This window comes from Ochotona princeps, chromosome 26, assembly GCF_030435755.1.
Source record: "Ochotona princeps isolate mOchPri1 chromosome 26, mOchPri1.hap1, whole genome shotgun sequence".
Taxonomy (NCBI): Eukaryota; Metazoa; Chordata; class Mammalia; order Lagomorpha; family Ochotonidae; genus Ochotona; species Ochotona princeps.
This window is the reverse complement of record NC_080857.1, coordinates 6,397,193-6,415,482: the sequence shown is the minus strand read 5'-3', so window position 1 is coordinate 6,415,482 and position 18,290 is coordinate 6,397,193. Positions and strand designations below refer to the sequence as shown.

Sequence of the window (18,290 nt, the reverse complement as noted above, 5' to 3'; positions counted from 1 at the left end):
ATCCATGATAATGAAAAGATTAAGGACTGCAGATGTTATGTGATTGGAAAAATCAAGTGACAAGGGGCTGTCTGAGGCCAGATGACTGTTTAGGGCAGAACTGTGTATAGAACCTAGTTTGCAGCTTCCAGTTCAAAAAAGAATGCCTTCAAATGTCAATCAATAAATATGCTTTGAGCACTGACAGTATGCCTGGCCCTGATTTGGGCACTGAGCACCAACAGCATGCCTGGCCCTGATTTGGGCATTGGAGTTATAGTGATGAACAAAAACAGATTTGGGTAGGGGGATGCCTTCAATCAATTCGTATGAACAGAAACCAAATTTAACAAGCTCATCTTACAAACCAGAGTAAGACAGTGACTCCTGTTTGCTCTGAAGAATGGGTAGACAGCAGCCTGCACATGCTGAGGGCGCTCAGAGAAGGCTTCCCAGTGGGTATGGTTTGAGTTGGGATGTGAGTCACCGCAGGAGCAGCTTTTCAGTGGGTGGGGACTTGTGGAGCCTGTACCGCTGGAGCCGCAGAGGGAAGGAGCAAGAAGCAGAGCTCATTCTGGCTTTATAGAACATCCTAAGGAGTGTTCAGCTCTATGTCCTAAAGACAGCTGGGATCCTCAACAGGTGATATGCTCCAGGGAATGAAAGGAGAGGGGAGAAAGATAATCCGGGTCTTCCAAGAGTGGCCAGTATCGCCACAGGGTGTCTGCCACAGTTACACAATGCCGTTTGGTTTTGTAGAGCCACATGAAGACATGTTCCCAGCCTTTGCATGAAGATACCTTTGGTGGACATCTCAAAGTTGGGCTAGCTCAGATTGCAGCAATGGAAATCTCCAGGGGCAACCACAGAGATAACAAAGCTGTGATCCGCTACCTGCCTTGGCTCTACCACCCTCCTTCGGCAATGCAGCAAGGGTAAGACCCTCGAAAGCCAGGAGGTGCTGCTAAGCTGCCTGGCGAGAGTGAAACATGGATCAGGTGGTTTATTTGTCTGGGTACTTTTAAAGAAAAGAGACTGATTTGGCTCCAAGCTCTGAAGGTTCAAGGGTACGATACTGGCTTTTACTCATTTCTGATGAGAGTCTCAGCATGGGTGGCATCACAGCTGTAGGGGCGCCTGTGGGAGGCCCAGATCCCATGGCCAGACAGTAAGTCAGAGTGACAAATATGGCCCCCTGAGAGAATGGCCTTCCTCCCTTCCAGAACTATGTTCCCAGTGAACCAGGCTCCACCTCTTAAAGGTCCCACCATCTCCACACTATCCTGCTGAGGACCAAGCTTCCAACTTACGCGTTCTGGGAGGACATGCGAGACACGCAGGGAGGAAAACAAGCTGAGGCTGCTGCCATTTTACTTGCTGGCCTGGAGCAATTGGGACCTGCTGCCAGCCAAAGAAATGCACTCTGCCGCAGAGTGTCAGTGATGCTGGCGGATGCGGTCCTTTAGTGCCCGGCTTCTCAGCCCTTCTTTCCAACCAGCTCAGAAAATGGGCCCCTGTTAAGCACTTCCCTGACCTCCGCCTCCAAGCAGCTTAGCTTACAACCAGAGCACAGGCGATAGCAGGGATGAAACAGAACAGGTGCCACACCCCCTCCTGTTTCTCAGGGGGATTAGAAAGGAGAGCAGGGTGTTTGGGCCAGTTTCCTCAGATTCAGAGCAGGCTTGGGCCTGCTGTCTGGCATGGTGAGCCTTCCTGGCTAACGGGGCAGTTTAGAGTGGGCAGTGAGGAGGGTGGAGAACGCTTGCTGTTGGTGAGCAGCAACGTGCGTGCCTGTGTGTGACGCCTTCTCCTCTGCCCTGCCACTCTGTCAGAGACGTCACAGAGGACATTTTTTTAAAGAAAATACTTGTTTTTATTTTATTTGAATAGCAAAGAGAGAGACATAGGTCTCCCACGTGCTGGTTCAACATCACTCTCTCAAATGCTGGCCCCCATGGAAACCAGGAGCCTGGAAGCCACTCCAGGTCTTGTACGTGGGTGGCAGAGACCCAAGTGTTAGAGCCACCACTGCTGCCTCTCAATGTGTGCTCTCAGGAAGCTGGACTCAACAGAGGGGCTGGAATAGAAAAGAGGAGACTGGGCGCAAGCTCAGGCACTTCGAAACGGACGTAGGCATGCCAAGTGGTATCTTAACTGCTGTGCCAAACCCCGGCTCCTGCAGAAGAATTTCCCAACAAGTGGAGAGTTTCAGATGCCATTACCGCTGGTGTGCTTTGCTCGCGAGGCTCAGACCCGGGAGGAGAGTGGAGAAGCCCTTGGCTGCCTGGGTGCTTCATTTTCTGGGATTGCCATGGGGCTGCACTTCTCACCCCTCGCTTTCGGACACACCCAACGACACGGTGAACGTCTACTCATCCTGATCCCTTCCTTCTTGCCCCATAGACCTAAGGAATTCATCGAGTGTGTCTCCCACATCCGCCTGTTGTCCTGGTTGCTCCTGGGCTCGCTCACTCACAATGCCGTGTGCCCAAACTCTTCTTCGCCCTGTCTCCCCATACCTCTGGATGCAGGATCCCACATCGCAGACCACCTGATTGTGATCCTGATTGGATTCCCAGAGCAATCAAAGGTGAGTGATTCCCGTAGGATCAAGACCGTGTGCATCCAAATTGCTAATGGAGACTCTTATCAGCTAATTACGTTTCTTTTGAGAAGAAATTGCATCTTATCTTTTGCCTCCCGTAGAGGTCGGAAAAGCAACCTTGTGTTAATGCCTTATTTAAAGTTGTTTAAATTCACTGTCCTTTGTTTCTCCCCTTAAATTGTCTTCCTGCCTCCTTTATGGAGATAAATTATGAGGGTAAGCCTGAGTTGTATTCCTAGGCATTGCTGTCTCAAAATTAGTGAGCCTACATGAAAGAATGAGAATTCCGAGCTCGGTTTTCAGAACCAGGGATGAAATGGGAAGGAGAGATGGGCCCCATCTGTGCAGCACACACTGGGATCATCTCCTTAGAGGAGCTCTGTGAATTGTGAAGCCAGAAGCTGTGCTTAAGGGAGTGGAATGAACCCCAGGCAGGCATCATTCGTGAATTTGTATGAGCAAACCAGACACGACGGTGCTCATCAGCTCCAGGGAGCCCACAGGTGAGCCCTGGGAGGCCCCAGTGCCCATCAGCTCCAGGGAGCCACAGGCCAGCCCTGGGAGGCCCCAGTGCCCATCAGCTCCAGGGAGCCACAGGCCAGCCCTGGGAGGCCTGGGAGCTGATTGTGCAATAGAACTGAGCACCCAGCCAAGCCACCTGCATGATGTTGGCAGAAGGAATTAGGCACTCACTTCCTAATATTGCCACCCAGATATTTTTCTTTTTAATTTGTTATTGATTATTTTTTGAAATAGCACTTTTAAAATTTACATTATAGTCAAAGGCCTCTCGGCTCCATTAAATAAAGGGTGAGATCAATAAAAAGCAAAAAGATTCTGGTCCAACAGGAATACAGGCCAGGACTGTACACAGTATTCAAAGGAAAAGCAGTTCAATTTCATGCATGGACATTTTTAAATAGTCACAAAATCACTGAAACTATGGGAATATGTAATTCCTCCCAATTTACTTGACCAAGAGTTAAAACAAAGTTTGAACTAAAAAAAAAAAAAAAACACATTGTATTTGCAGCAAAACTGTTTCATTTCTAACTCTAAACTTGCCATTTTATGGTCTGAAAAAAAGATTACTTTAACTCTCTGAGCTTCATCTGTAGAATAGCTGGGGGTGGGAGTAGTTGGAGAATTTGAGGGCTGTTGAAGGCAAGACCTTCCCTGGGCCTGGCCTATGGGGAGCATTGCAGCTTGGTCCACACCAGCAGTGTCATCCCTGGGTGCTGGCCAGGGCGTTCCTCTGTACGCCCCTACCCCCTTGCTCCTAGCTCCAGTTCTCAGAAAAGGCTACGCTGACTGCATTTAATAAACGAGGAAGTGTCCTCACGTGGCAGGTGGATTGACTTTCCTAATGTGATGTGGGAACAGAGCCTGTGACTTTCATGAAAGCCACAGGGGCTGGGCAGATTGAAACCGTAGTCAGGCACTCCCCTGTGAAGCCATGAAAAGATGCTCCATTCCCTGGGTAGCCGCGGGGGGAGGGAGAGCACTCCCACTGACTGGGGGAAGCACTGTGTTTGCAGCTGGTGAATCCCAGCACTGTAGCTTAGAGGTTTTGGCTGGCTCTGGGGCAGGGAGAGGGGGCGACGCCCCTGGGACGCCCCAGTGCAGCCGCAGCACACCCGCAGCACAGCCGCAGCACAGCCGCAGCACAGCCGCAGCACACCTGCCTGCTTCCTTCCCAGACCTCCGTGCTACACATGTGCTCGCTCTTCCACGCCTTCATCTTTGCTCAGCTCTGGACCGTGTATTGTGAGCAAAGCGCCGTCGCCACAAACGTGCAGAACCAGAACGAATTCAGCTTCACGGCCATCTTGACGGCGTTGGAGTTTTGGAGCAGGGTCACTCCCAGCATCCTGCAGCTCATGGCCCATAACAAAGTGGTGAGTTCTCGGGGCAGTGAACTCCCTCCTCTCCCTCCCCGAGTGCCTACAGCCCTGGGTGTAAGAGGACGTCCTTGAGTCGGGATTTTGTTACCCGTGATGGTGGATGCTCCACTTCCCAAGAGTCTCCGATGAAACCCAAGCAACAAGCAAGCGGTAGTTGGTGGCATTGTACATCATGGTCTCTATTCCTATGAACAATACAGTGAGCCTTGGGAAGTGCTGAGAGAGTATTTTTTTTTAACCTACTCCGTCTCTCTCACGCGGGCACACACATACAAACACAAATTATTTCTATGTAAGGCCATGCAGATGTCAAATGGCTTGATTTAACCATTCTGCGTTATATACTTAGCACTATAACATTAAGTTATATACCATAGACATACAGAATCAAGCCAGAAAGCAAGTCCATTCATTACAGGCCTGTTCTGTCTCATGTGCCTGGGGCCAACTGAAACATATGTGAGATTTCTACACATAAGGGTTGTCCATGCACTATAAAGAAAGTGGCCTGGGAATGAATTACATGTTCTTTTCAGGTCTGCAACTAATTTGGAAAAACCTTGGGCAGATGAGATCATTTTTTTCGTGGAGGTTTCCAAGAAGATGGACCTCAGTTGTTCACTATGTGTCCTGAAAACCTTCTCCCCTTTCGGAGTTGTCCTTGTGAGGACCTCAGGCTTCAGACCCAGGACCACTGCCCCCCACTGGAGGGGCTGGTTGTTCACAGGCCACCTAGAAACATCTGGGTGTGTCTCGCTAGAGCCGGCTTCATGCCGCCAGCTTGGGCTGGTCCTTGTGGAGTCCAGAGGGAAGGGCACATTCAAGGTACTGGCATGGGATGGCTTTGCTTTCCTTTGCAGCAGTCAAGGTCTTGTTTATGGGCACACTAGCAGTGCCAGTCTCTTGTTTCTTTCTAAGAGTAACTTTTTTTAAATTTAAGAAATATATATATAAATAAGGAAAAGAAGAGAAGGTTGGAGGGAATGGGGGTTGGGGGGGGAAGAGAGAGAGAGAGAGAATTTTCCATGCGCTTGTTTACTCCCCAGATGGTTGCAACAGCTGGAATTGGGTCCGGCCAAGGCCAGGAGCCAGGATCTCTGTCTAGTTCTTCCACCTGGACACAGGGGCCCAAGGACTTGGGCCATCTTGTGCTACTTTTCATGCACAGTAACAGGGAGCTGGATTGTATGTAAAGTGACAGGACTTCAACTAGCACTCCAACTCGGCATGCTGGCATCTCAGGTAGGACCTTGACATGCTATGCCGCAATGCCAGTCTAAGAGTAGTCCTCTCCTATAGGGGATGAAGGATTTGAAGAACATCATGGTGATACTCCAGTGTGCCCAGAAATCCATTACTGCACTGTCCACCATGGCAAGCATTCAGAACGTGATTTTTTTTTTTACTTCACTGTATGTCAAAAACAATGTCTTCTTTCAGCTTCATTTGGAAAGTTCATGGAGAATATGTTGTTTTAAAAACTGCGTTTTTTACGTTATTAAATATGTTTTGATATGCTATAAACGTTTTAATATGTTATTTTAAAAAAAACCTGTGCCACAGCAGTGGCAAGGACCCAGTGCTTGAGTCATTACTCGCCACACCAGAGTATACAGGAACAGATACAGATGGATCAGGAGCAGAGTAGCTGGGACTTAGCACGGGCAGTGTGTACCCCAAGCAGTGATCTAACCACTTTGTCACATGCTTGTCTCCAGAGAGATGTTGTAGTTAAAGGAAATGCATTTTAGGGTTGGTTCGTGGAGAGTTCTAGCTGCTCTCCAGAGAATTCCCATTGGTTGGGTCAGAGTCTGTGACTAAAGGAGAATGTGGATATCCAATATCCTAGTCTGTTATTTCATACAATCAGTGAAACTAGGACCCTGAGCTTAAACTAGAATTCTAAAACATTTTCTTCTGAGAGCCGGTTTTGTGGTATGGCGGGTGAAGTCACTGCCTACAATGCTGGCATCTCCAGTCAGAGTGATAGGTTAAGTCCCAGCAGCTCCACTTGCAGTCCAGTTCCCTAAAGTGCATCGGGGAAGACAGTACAATGGCCCAAGTACTCGGACACCTGTAATCCACATGGGAGACCCGGATGGAGTTCTTGACTTAAGCCCAGCCCAGCATTAGCTGTTTCAACCCTTTGAGGAGGAAACCAGCGGATGGAATATCTTTTTCTCTTTCTTTCTGTTCATTACTCTCTGTCACTTTATCCTTCAAATAAATAAAATGGATCTTATAAAAAAAAAAACCTCCTTCTACTGCCATTGCTTTTTTGATGCATTTTAATATTCGAATGTTACAAAATAATTTGTTAGGAGTCAATTTGAAGCAAATGATGTTCCAGATGAGTTCAAATGAATTTTAGCTTGAGGATGTTGTCAAGGCGCATAAGCCAATCCTGTCAACCCTCCCGCCCGCCCCCCCCGCGGGTGTGTTTAAGCTCAGCCTTGGGAACTGGCAGCCTTACATCTCAAGTGTAGTGTACTTCCGAATGTGCTAGGCGCAGCAGCCTTGAGCGTCAGAGTGAGCGTGGCTGTGCATCATAGGTCACCCTCCCTGATGCTGAGGCATCACTCAGAACACTCCGGCTGGAGAGAAGGCTGGGAGCAGAAGCCACTGTCCTCTGGCGTGACTGCCAGTACGGAGCAGGTTAGCAACACTGAAGCCTGAGTTCACCTGCAGCTCTCCTCTGCTCTTACAAATTCTACTTCTGGACTCAAGTTTAGAGGTGAATGAGCACCACTTCCCCCATGGTCGTCACGCAGGAATGTCTGCTGGGTGCTAGGTAACAGTTGTGTGTGGCTACCGACCAGTCTGCAAGTTTTACCTCTCATTGGGAGTGGACCTGACTTTCCTGTTTGTTGTTTCAGATGGTAGAAATGGTGTGTCTCCATGTGATTAGCTTAATGGAGGCATTACAAGAATGCAATTCAACCATTTTTGTCAAGGTAGGAAAATCTTACAATTTTTACAGACTGTGTCTTACTGCTAAAAACAAATGTGGATTTATTTTGAGTGTGCTTTCTAAAGAGAAAAGCAATGGTGGTTTGGTTTTAATATTCAGAATTGGGGCTAGAGAAGTCAAGCTCCTATACCAACCTTTTGTGAATGGTCACTGTGTTCTGCTCTCTACTGCTGTGCCGCTGTGACCAACTGCACAGGTGAAAAATGTGAGACCAGACAGCACGAAGTGAGCTATTACCTGGGAACAGGGAGCTGACAATGACTCTAGACTCATGCCGATTGCTGAGTGACACTTCTCCTTTTGAAAGATATCCAGAAAAATCAAGGAAAATAGCCTGTAATTGCATGCGTTTGGTATCTGGTGCTTTTCTTGAATATTAATTAATTTAGTTCCAAATGCTATTACTCTAACTCATTATGCAGTGTTTGAAAGTAATTCAAAGCACTTGTTATCTGCCTGAGGATGTCGGAAACAGACTAATGTTATTAAAAAAAAATGACAGTCCAGGATAAGATAGATTCGCACTTGCTCTGTTTCCCCGCTTTTTCTTCTCCTTCCTGCCAGTCTGCCTACTTGTCTCACTGCCCCATGCCACTTCCCTGTCCCTCCAGCTCTTCCTTCTTGACCTTTCATCTGTGTTCTGTCCTCTTGCCCACCACCTCCGCCACCACCCACCGGGAAATGTATTACTTACACCTGTTTCCCTCCTAAGCTGACTGCCCTCTTGTTAAAGATGCTTGTCCTGCAAATTATGCTGAAGCAAAGTAGCCCTGCAGAGGAGATTGGATCACCGAGGTGCAAGTTCATTGGTTCAAAAGGGACAGGTAGTCCTTTCTCAGCCTGATACAGCAAAAGTCAACACTGTGAGAGGGACTATGTCCCCGGCCATTGAGTGTCATAACTGACTGTTTCTATGGGAATATGAATTCCGTTCAGCAAACCGTACCCATTCAAAGTCGATAGTTTTATGAGTCCTCACTTAAATCACACCCACGGAACTTTCAGCACAATCGAGGTAATGAACATGTCCGACTTCTCCAGAAGTTTCGTTCTACCCATGTAAGATTGCCCTCTTCAACCACTTCTTTCTCCAGGTCACTACTGCTCTGCTTTCTGTCAGTACAGTTAGTTAGTTGGAACTTTCTAGAACTTCCTGTAAATGGGTTTATATAATACACATTTTTTTCACTTGCCTTCTTCTGAGAACAGTAATTATTTGAAATTAATCCATGATGTACATGTGTTAATAGACCATTTCTGAGGAATATTCAGTTGTAGGGATATACCGCATTTTATATTATCTATTGATAGGTTGATTGGTAGTTCTGGGGTATTACAAATCAAGCTGCTATGAATATTCACATGTAAGTCTTTGTGTGCATCTAAGCTTTCACCTCTATTGAGTATGGGAGTAGAATAGGCAGCAAGAAGCTATGTATTTAACTTTAAGGCATTAGCCAACTGTTTTCCAGAATGATCATGTGTTGTGTTCAGACTAGAAGTGTTTGAGCATTCCAGCCTCTTCATAGCTTTGAACTAGTTCAGAAAGTCAGTCTTGAAGATCAGTTATTCTAAGTGTTATGAACTGTGTTTTTAAATCGTATTTGCTCTATTGACAAATGATGTTAAGCATTTTTCATGTGCCAGCTTGCTGTCCATATATCTGCTTGGTGATGTGTCTGTTAAAATTATTTCTTCCCAGGTTGGGCTTTCTTCTTATTTTATTTTGAGATACAAGTGGTTTATCAGAGAGGAGACTTGCAAAGACCGTCTCAGCGGCTTGTCTTTTTGCCGTCTAGACAGTACCTTGGCAAGAGTCAAAGTTCTTGATTTTAATGATAAACTGTTTGTCAGGGTTTTCTTTTATAAATCATGCTGTGATGTTTTATTTATTTTTTTTTTTTTTTGAACTTTGCCTAATCCAAGATCACTTCTGTCTTCTCCCTGTTACTTTCTGTGATCCTTTTTAAGTTGACTTTTGTAATATGGTGTAGTGGTGGATTAAGACCAGTTACTCTAGCAGCATTGTTAGAAACATTACCCTTTTCCTGTCAAATTGCCTTCGAGCTTTTGTGAAAAATCAACGAACCACATGTATTCGATTCTCTCTCTCTGGAATCTGGATTTGGCTTCTTTGATCTCCTTGTCTGTCTCTATGCCAAACTGTCAAAACGACTGTTTCTCTGCCTTGGAATCAGGTGGTGTTAGTCTTCTAAATGTATCCAGCCTTTCCAAAGGTAGTTTGACTATTCTATATCACTTCTATGACTATACATTTTAAATCAGCTTGTCAGTTTCAACAGAAATACTTCTGGAAGTCTTGTTCAGATTACGTTTGAAGAGAATTGAGATCTTAACTGTATTAAGCCCTCCAATTCATGAACATGGTATGTTTCTCCATTTTTTATGTCTTCTCTAACTTTTCTTGGCAATATTGTATAGTTTTTCATATATATCTAGTGTTTTTGTTAAACTTAGAAGGCAATTGTGCTTTAATGCTATGATAAATAGTGTGGCTTTTTATATTTAAATTTCTGATTTTTCATTGCTAGTGTTTTGTGTGGAGTTTTTACTTTGTTACATGTTAAACCCGTGTCTTAGTTCTGTAGGTTTTTCTATGTCATGTGAAAATAAGATCATTTTTATTTCTTCCTTTTCCTTTGTAGCTTTTTTTTTTCTTTTTAAGATGTATTTATCTAAAAGGCAGAGTTCCAGGGGGAGGGGGAAAGAAAGAGCAATCTTCCACCCACTGATTTACTCCCCAAGTGGCTGCAGTGCCTGGGCTGGGCCAGGCTAAAGCCAGGAGCCTGGAACTTCATCCAAGTCTCTCATATGGGATTCAGAGGCCCAAATGCTTGAGCCATCTTCTGCTACTTTCTCAGGTGTATTAACAGGCGCCTGAATTGGAAATGGAACAGCTGAACTTAAACTGGTTGCTGTGGTAGGCAGCAGCTTACACAACTCCAGCTCTGTTTTATTTCTTTTACAAAAGATTTATTTATTTATTTATTTATTCACTTGAAAAGCAGAATGACAGAAGTGGAGCTCTTCCATCTGCTGGTTAACTCCTCAAATGCCCACAACAACTGGGTCTGTGACAGATCAAGAACCAGGAAATGCCATCCAGGCCTCCCACGTGGTTGACAGGAACTCAAATACTTAATTCATGTTTTGCTTGCTTTCCACGTGCATTAGTAAGAAGCTGGATCAGAAGCAGCTAAGTTGTGTTTCAAACAGGCAGACCTAGGTGGGATATTGGCATGACAATCAGGGGCTTAACCCCCTATGCCACAGTGCCTGTCCTAGTTTGTTTCATTGTTCTGGGTAGATCCTACAGTCCAGGCTGAATAGAAGTGATACAAAGTGATACTTTGACTTATTCCCATTCCCAAGAGGAAAGCAATTATACTTTCATCACTAACTATATACCCTTCAAACAGGTTGAGTAATGTTCTGTTCCTATTCTGTCAGGAATTCTTGTAAGGAATGGATGCCAACTTTTTCAAACATATTTTCAGTGTCCACTGAGATGATAAAATGACCTTTCTTTTTTGACCGGTAGGGTGGTAAGTTGCCCTGGTGATTTTTGAATGTTAAGCCAGTCTGTGTTCCTGAGACAAACCATACTTGCCCTTTTTGTATCTTGCTGAATTCAATTTGCTGACTTTTAAAAACAATTTTTGCATCGATGTTCATGAGGGATTTTGAAATGTAATTTTCTTGCCCTGACTGTATTTGTCTTTAGAATCAGGGTGTTGCTGGCCCCATAGAATGACTTGGGAATTCATTCTTTTCTGCTTTTTGAAGAAGTTTATGTAGAACTGGTATTATTTCTCTTTTCAATATTTGGTAGAATTCATCTGGAATTATCTGAGCTTAGAATTTTCTTTGCAGAAGGATTTTAAATGATGAATTCAATTTTTAAAGTAGATACAGGGTTAATCAAATCATTGATTTATTCTTGAGTGAACTTTGAGAGTTAATGTCTTTCTTTTTTTTGTTTTTTTGTTTTAAAATAATTAATTTAAGGAAAATATGCTTACTTTTTAAATACACAGCATCTGGCAAATTGGACTCTTTGTCACCTTCTAGGATTTTTTTGTGTGTGTGTGAGCGACCGCAGAAAATAGGTAATTGTGTCCTCTGTACTCAAAACCTATTTTGTTAAGAACCCATCGTATGACTTGAAGTATGGAATTTTGAGTTGTCACAAAGGTATTTCTTTCTGAAAGTAAAGATAGACGCTTTCATGCTGTCGTAACTGACAGTTACAGAATAAAGATACAGACAGAGGTTTAATTATTTTAGGATAACAATGAAAACCACGGGTGCAAATGGCAGTTTGGATGGCTAAATTCTTTGTCCCTGGCTGCTCTCTGATTTTCTTTTCTTTTTTTTTTTTTTTTGAGAGTTAATGTCTTTCAAGGGATTTGTGTTTTCATTTCATAAAAGTAATCATTTCTTGGCATTAAATTGATTATATTATTCTTCCATTATACTTTTGATATTTGTAGGATCAGTTTTTAAAGATTTATTTGTTTTTCTTGGAAAGTGAGATTTTCAGGGAGAAGGAGAGACAGAAAGATCTTCCGTCTATTGGTTCACTCCTCAAGTGGCTGTAATTGCTGGAGCTGAGCTCCAATCCAAAGCCAGGAGCTTCCTCTGGGTCTCCCATGTGGGTGCAGGGTCCCAAGGTTTGGGGCCATCTTTGACTGCTTTCCCAGGCCAAAAGCAGGGAGCTGGATGGGAAGTGGAGCATCCAGGTTATGAACAGGTGCCCTTATGGGATCCTGGTGCGTGTAACGTGAGGACTTCAGCCACGAGGCTACTGCACCAAGCCCCTTCTGTGAATTTTTAGTTAATGAAATATCTGTATTTCAATTGTGGGCTTGTTTATCCTTTAAGGTCTACAAGTTGTTGGTTCGTGTATAATTAAGCTCTGTCTTTGGTACATAAATGTTTGTGATTATTATACTTTGGTAATGAGTTTAAAGTATAAACTTCTCTTTGTGCTTGGCAATACAAAAGTAGCTTGTCTGATGTTTGTAAAAACAGTCCAGGCTTTTTAATGGTAATGTTAGAATTGTGTATGTAAATTTCAGTTCTTTTACTTTTAACGTTCAGTATGTTTGAAAGATTTCTTATACAGAGTATACAGTTTAATTTTACTTACAAAAAAAACTCTAATCTGAAAGTTTTTTCCTTAGACCGTCTTTTATAAAATGAGTTCTGTGATCATTTCAGGTTTAAATTAATTATCATGCTCTGCTCTCTACATTTCCTTCCAATCTTTGTCCCTTATTCTCTCTTTTACTGTACCTTTTGGATTTTTAAAAAGATACTTATTTATTTAATTTTTTTGGAAAGTCAATAGTTACAGAGAGAGAGACTGCAGTTTTCTGCTGATTTGTATGATGTTGCAACAGCTGAGGCTGAGCCTGTGCTGGGCTGAGCCTGTGCTGGGCTGTGATGGGGCTGAGCCTGTGCTGGGCTGAGCCTGTGCTGGGGCTGAGCCTGTGTTGGGCTGAGGCTGTGCTGGGCTGTGCTGGGTCTGAGCCTGTGCTGTGCTGAGGCTGTGCTGTGCTGAGCCTGTGCTGGGCTGAGCCTGTGCTGGGCTGTGCCTCTGCTGGGGCTGAGCCTGTGCTGGGCTGTGCTGGGCTGTGCCTGTGCTGGGGCTGAGCCTGTGCTGGGGCTGAGCCTGTGCTGGGCTGTGCTGGGCTGTGCCTGTGCTGGGCTGAGCCTGTGCTGGGGCTGAGCCTGTGCTGGGGCTGAGCCTGTGATGGGCTGAGCCTGTGCTGGGGCTGAGCCTGTGATGGGCTGTGCCTGTGCTGGGCTGAGCCTGTGCTGGGGCTGAGCCTGAACTGTTGCCAGAGCAGAACTCAGTTACTAGGACTGTGACACATGCCTGCAAGGTCAGCTTTGATGGGAAGCAGGACTTCAGGTAGAGCCAGGCATCACATCTAACCATTCTACGGTGGAATATGGGTCTCTTAACTGCTAGGCTAACATGTCTGTCACACCTTTGACTGCATTCGTTTCATCCTTATGCTGAAATTTTGGATATAATTTCTACCTGTTTGACTAGTTTCTTAAGATGGAAATTGAAGTCATTATTAACTGCAGAATCACCTTCTTTTTAAATCCCTGTATTTAGTGCTTGGTTCTGTTAAATACTGTTTTGTTTGCTTCCCCAGCCAAATTTTGATCTATTCTCACTTGCATTCAGTTAAAATTAGTTCCTGATTTCCAATTTGGTTTCTTTTTGAAACTCTAGAAGTGCATTTTTTTATGTTTTAGAAGTATGATTAGTGTATGTTTTAAACTTGATCGCAGTCTACCTTCAAGGAATATAAAACACTTCGTATATTGAGTGAGAACTGCACAGCAGCAAACTGCCATGACCTGATTCCTGGCTTTGTGCTATTGTTGTCATGCATTTTGCTCCTATTTATGTTTTTTTAATTTTTTTTTAAAGATTTATTCATTTTATTACAGCCAGATATACACAGAGGAGGAGAGACAGAGGGGAAGATCTTCCGTCCGATGATTCACTCCCCAAGTGAGCCGCAACGGGCTGGTGTGCGCTGATCCGAAGCCGGGAACCTGGAACCTCTTCCGGGTCTCCCACGCGGGTGCAGTGTCCCAATGCATTGGGCCGTCCTCGACTGCTTTCCCAGGCCACAAGCAGGGAGCTGGATGGGAAGTGGAGCTGCCGGGATTAGAACCGGCGCCTTTATGGGATCCCGGGGCTTTCAAGGCAAGGACTTTAGCCGCTAGACCATGCCGCCGGGCCCCTATTTATGTTTTAAAGCAAACCATACGTCCCAAGTATCCGGCTTTAAATGACCAGTTATCTCATAAAGAGATGTTAAGTTTTCTACTTCTTCCTTGCTGTTACTGCAACATCACATTTTTCCATCTTTCCTCAATCCTTTTCATCGATTTAAACGCCCAACTTTTATTATCTTTCCTTCTGCCCTGAGGACTTTCTGGTACATTTCTTGTGCAAATCTTCCAGTGGTTAATTCCTTCAGCTTTTCTCCTCAGATGGAAAGTGTTTATCTTGCTTTCAGTTTGGAAAGATGATTCCACTGGGTATTGGATTCAGACTGACAGGATTTTTCCTGCAGGGGTTGAGGTGTTCCTTCTTCACAGTCTCCCCGCTTACATTATTTCCACCCTGAAATCCCTGCCCTACTTCTCTTTCCCATCTGTCTGCAGAATGCCTGTGTGCTCACTGCTTTGAAGCTTCTGTTTTTGCACAGTTGGGTAGCAACTTGGTGATGCCCCACTGCAGTGGGATTTGCCTATATGTTTCTTGGACTTGGCTTTGAGTTTCTTGATTCTGTGGATTCACAGGGTCTTTTTTTTTTTTTTCTCTAGATTTGGAAAGGATCAACGGGTGTTTCTTTGTGTATTTCCTCAGTGCCTCTACTGAGCGTGCTCAACCTTTTCTCTTGTCTGGACCATACTGAATACAGTTGTAATGACTTCTTTCAGGTCCTTGTGTGCTGATGCCAACATCTGTGTCATTTTTGCCCCTTTTGATGGATTTCTGTTCTGATTTTGGGTCACACTGTCCCTGTTTCTTTGCATGCCTGGTCATTTCTTATCGGATTTTTGACACTGTCCCTTTGCCTTTCTAGGCTTCTGGACATTTTTGCATTCATGTAAACGTTTGGAGCCATATTCTGTAACAGTGAGATTATTCACAGGTATTTTATCCTTTTGAGGCTGACTTCTCAGCCTAGTTGGGACGATGCAGATGGCATTTTTGCTAGGGCTGCTTTTCTCACTACCACTGTGACGACGACGCCCCTGGCCTGTGGGTACCTCACCTGATGTTATATGAACAGCATTTTTCCACTCCATCTAGCAGGAGTACACAGTGTTGCTGGCTCCGTGATCTCCAGAGGTTTTACCCTCTTGATGCCTGTGGGTTGTTTCTGCTTGAGCCTGGGCAGTTCTGTTCCCAGTGTGCACTCAGGGGATCCCTTTGCAGATCTGCAGAGTTTGCTGTGTGGGTGCAGCTCTCACCTCTCGCGCCCTCTACCCTTGGCATCTTATCCACTCAGGAAGACAGCCAGCCTCCCCCAGGCCCCTGCTCCCTGAGCTAGTGCCTGAAGACCCTGTGGGGCCAGCGGGGTCCCTGTGTGTTCCCTCTCATTTGGTCATCTCTAGCCTGCATGGCCAGATGCTTGGTATGTGAAAGCCATTGTTTCGGAAAGTTTGAGTTTTCCGTGGCTGCAGGCAGCAGGAGAAATCTGGTCTGTGTGATTCCAGCTGGGCTGACAGACAAGAATTCACCACCAGTTTTGGCTCTGAGGGCCGGACTGAGCAGGGTGGGCTGAACGCAGTCCAACCGTTCAGGAAATCTTCCACATTCTGTAGTGTAAACCAAGAGAAGAGTTTCCCACTTTGGTTTGATGGAGAGCAACCTGTGTAAAAAATATTTTCTTCATTCTTAGGGAGGAAGAATAACCCAGCCAACTTGATTATAACGTTTCAGAGTTCCCCCCAAATTACATCTCAGTTTCAATGATAGTGTTGCAGGAGTTACTAGCGAAAATAAATATTACTCAGGCAGTCTAATTAGCATTCCTGAAATAGGATGACTGCGGGGTGTTTGCCAGCGACAAGGATAAGCTGATACCCTCAGGTGTGCTGTTCTGTAGGGCCAAAAAGTGAAGGCCCCTTGCAGACGGACTTTTCCACCTGTGACCGTATATTACTTCAATGGGGAAAGGATAAAAGCCTGCTTAAAATCAGCCTCACTGTGTGGGACAGGTTCCACATCAAAGACTCAAAGGTCAGTTAAAGTCTGTAGACCCTGGGACTCAGGCCTTGCCGGTGCTGTGCAGGGAGTGTGTGGGAGTCAGCTGTCCAAGTGCCCCGTCCCGCTCCCATCTGGAATACCTCGATGGCCCCTTCCTTCTGAAGGCCCGCATCTGGCTGGCGACTGCTGCAGGCCCAGAATTTTGCAGTAGAGATGGGGGCCCCGGAATGTGGAGGGGCAGGCATGAGTGGAAGGCAAATATGCACATTATACGCATCAAGACAACACTGGAAGTAGAGTTAGCCTCGGAAACCAAAGCCGACAGAGATGCATTTCATTGTCCACCCAGTTTGGTTTTAAGAAACTGACTTGATGCCTGCAGTGAGCCCGTCAGCCTGAGGCCATGGCCAGCTGTGTCAGCACCCTGCATCCCAGAGGTCCTCCTCCTGCCACTCTGTCTTGTGTCAGGGTCCTGCGGTTTGCCCAGGCTTGCAGCTGACACTTTGTTGACCCCGTGGCAATTCTGAAGGCCTCACCCTCAGCTCCGCGAGCTTGCCTCAACAGGCAGGGTCCCTCTCTCTTCTCAGCCACCCGCCCTGGTCGTGCCTAGCCCTCCGAGGCAGCCACACCTGGCGTTGTGCCGGTGGTCTGCAGGCCTTCATCCCCACATGCTGCAGACTGCTGCCATCCCCTCAGAGCACAGTTTAACTCATGGTGAAGTCACCCTGAGGTTGGGATGCCAGCCAGACTGCCCCATTGGCCTTGAGCTCTCTTCTGGCCTTCTCCGCGGCCTTTCCTAGGATCTGGGTTATATCCGTGTCCCCGCACACTCCCACCACAGAGCTGTACTCCTGCTTTCCCTTCAGTGCCCACCCTGTTGGCACTAGCTCCCCAAGGCAGCTGTGGCACAGTGCCCCAGGCCTGAGGTTCGAGCCACATGCATTTTCTCTCATTTCTGCAGGCCGGAAGTATCCACAGGGCACTTCCTGTGTGTGTATGTTGTGTCCTACCTCCCCTGATGATGAAGACACCAGTTACAATGCAGCAAAGGCCCACCCTCCTGCATGGCAACCCCACCATACCTGATTGCATCTTGAACCATCTCATTCCTCAGAGGTCACACTAGGAGACAGCAGGGGTTAGGACACGCGTCAGGTCCTACCAAATCATTCCCTCTGCCAGTTTGGAGGGAAGCTGGAGTGAGATGTCAGTGATTGTGTATCAACGTAATGCCCTGAGTGACAGTAAAGAACAGAGATGAGTGTTTCCAGACACACAGGGCCACAGTTCTCCTCTCCTTGTCCACACCTCACCAGGCCAGAGCTCCCTGCAGCACACCCAGAGGAGCATCCTGTTTGGCCTCTGACTTTCGGATTTACCAGGCTGTGAATGCCTGCTTCGATTCTGAAAGCCTGAGATGTGATGGAGAGACCAGAGCGAGGAGTTGCTTTTATGGGTGCTTGGGCCAGGGCCACCTATGACCCCCTGCAGGGGCTGGTTACCCCAGTGGGACTTGGTGCTGATCACCCCGTGTGGGCATCAACCCCCTTTCCACCCCGAGCTCTGTCTTGTTGGTTGCTCCTTCCACTCTCACTGGAGTGTCTTCATTGCTCCCTAAGGACTCAGGCAGATAGAGCTGCTCAGACTCTGCTCCATGGAGCCCATGCAGGAAATTCTGTTCTAAGAAAGTGAAAATTTAATGAAATAAATACACATTTAATTGTCCTGAGCTTGGTAGCTTTTAAGAGCAATCAGTCATCTACTCTGAAGTGTGTATGTCGCAGGCACCCCTGGCGGGCTTATTAAGCTCAAATGTTGCCAGCCCTGCGGGGTTGGCTGAAAGCGGGCAGACCCACCATGGGGGCCACAGCCACGCAGCAGCATGCTGGGGACTCAATGCGTGTGTCTCCTCTGGCGGTAGCGGGAGTGTGCTTGCAAGAGAGTGGAGAACAGTGATAACAGACCTCTGTCTTTCTCCACACAGCTCATACCTATGTGGCTGCCAATGATTCAGTCCAATAGCAAGGTAAGCTATCCGCCTCCCACTCCCCGCTG

General features: G+C 46.1%; 1 protein-coding gene across 10 annotated transcripts in view; it reads left to right on the top strand.

The window, feature by feature from the left end:
• UNC79 (unc-79 homolog, NALCN channel complex subunit) overlaps window positions 1–18,290 on the top strand; it is a 261,393-nt gene that overhangs the window by 240,513 nt on the left and 2,590 nt on the right. For all 10 annotated transcript variants that reach the window (XM_058655399.1, XM_058655396.1, XM_058655404.1 and 7 more), the window contains 5 exons: window positions 739–914; window positions 2,383–2,569; window positions 4,285–4,482; window positions 7,365–7,442; window positions 18,220–18,261. In XM_058655399.1, the coding sequence (XP_058511382.1) occupies window positions 739–914; window positions 2,383–2,569; window positions 4,285–4,482; window positions 7,365–7,442; window positions 18,220–18,261 (681 nt within the window). The remainder of the gene's footprint in view (window positions 1–738; window positions 915–2,382; window positions 2,570–4,284; window positions 4,483–7,364; window positions 7,443–18,219; window positions 18,262–18,290) is intronic.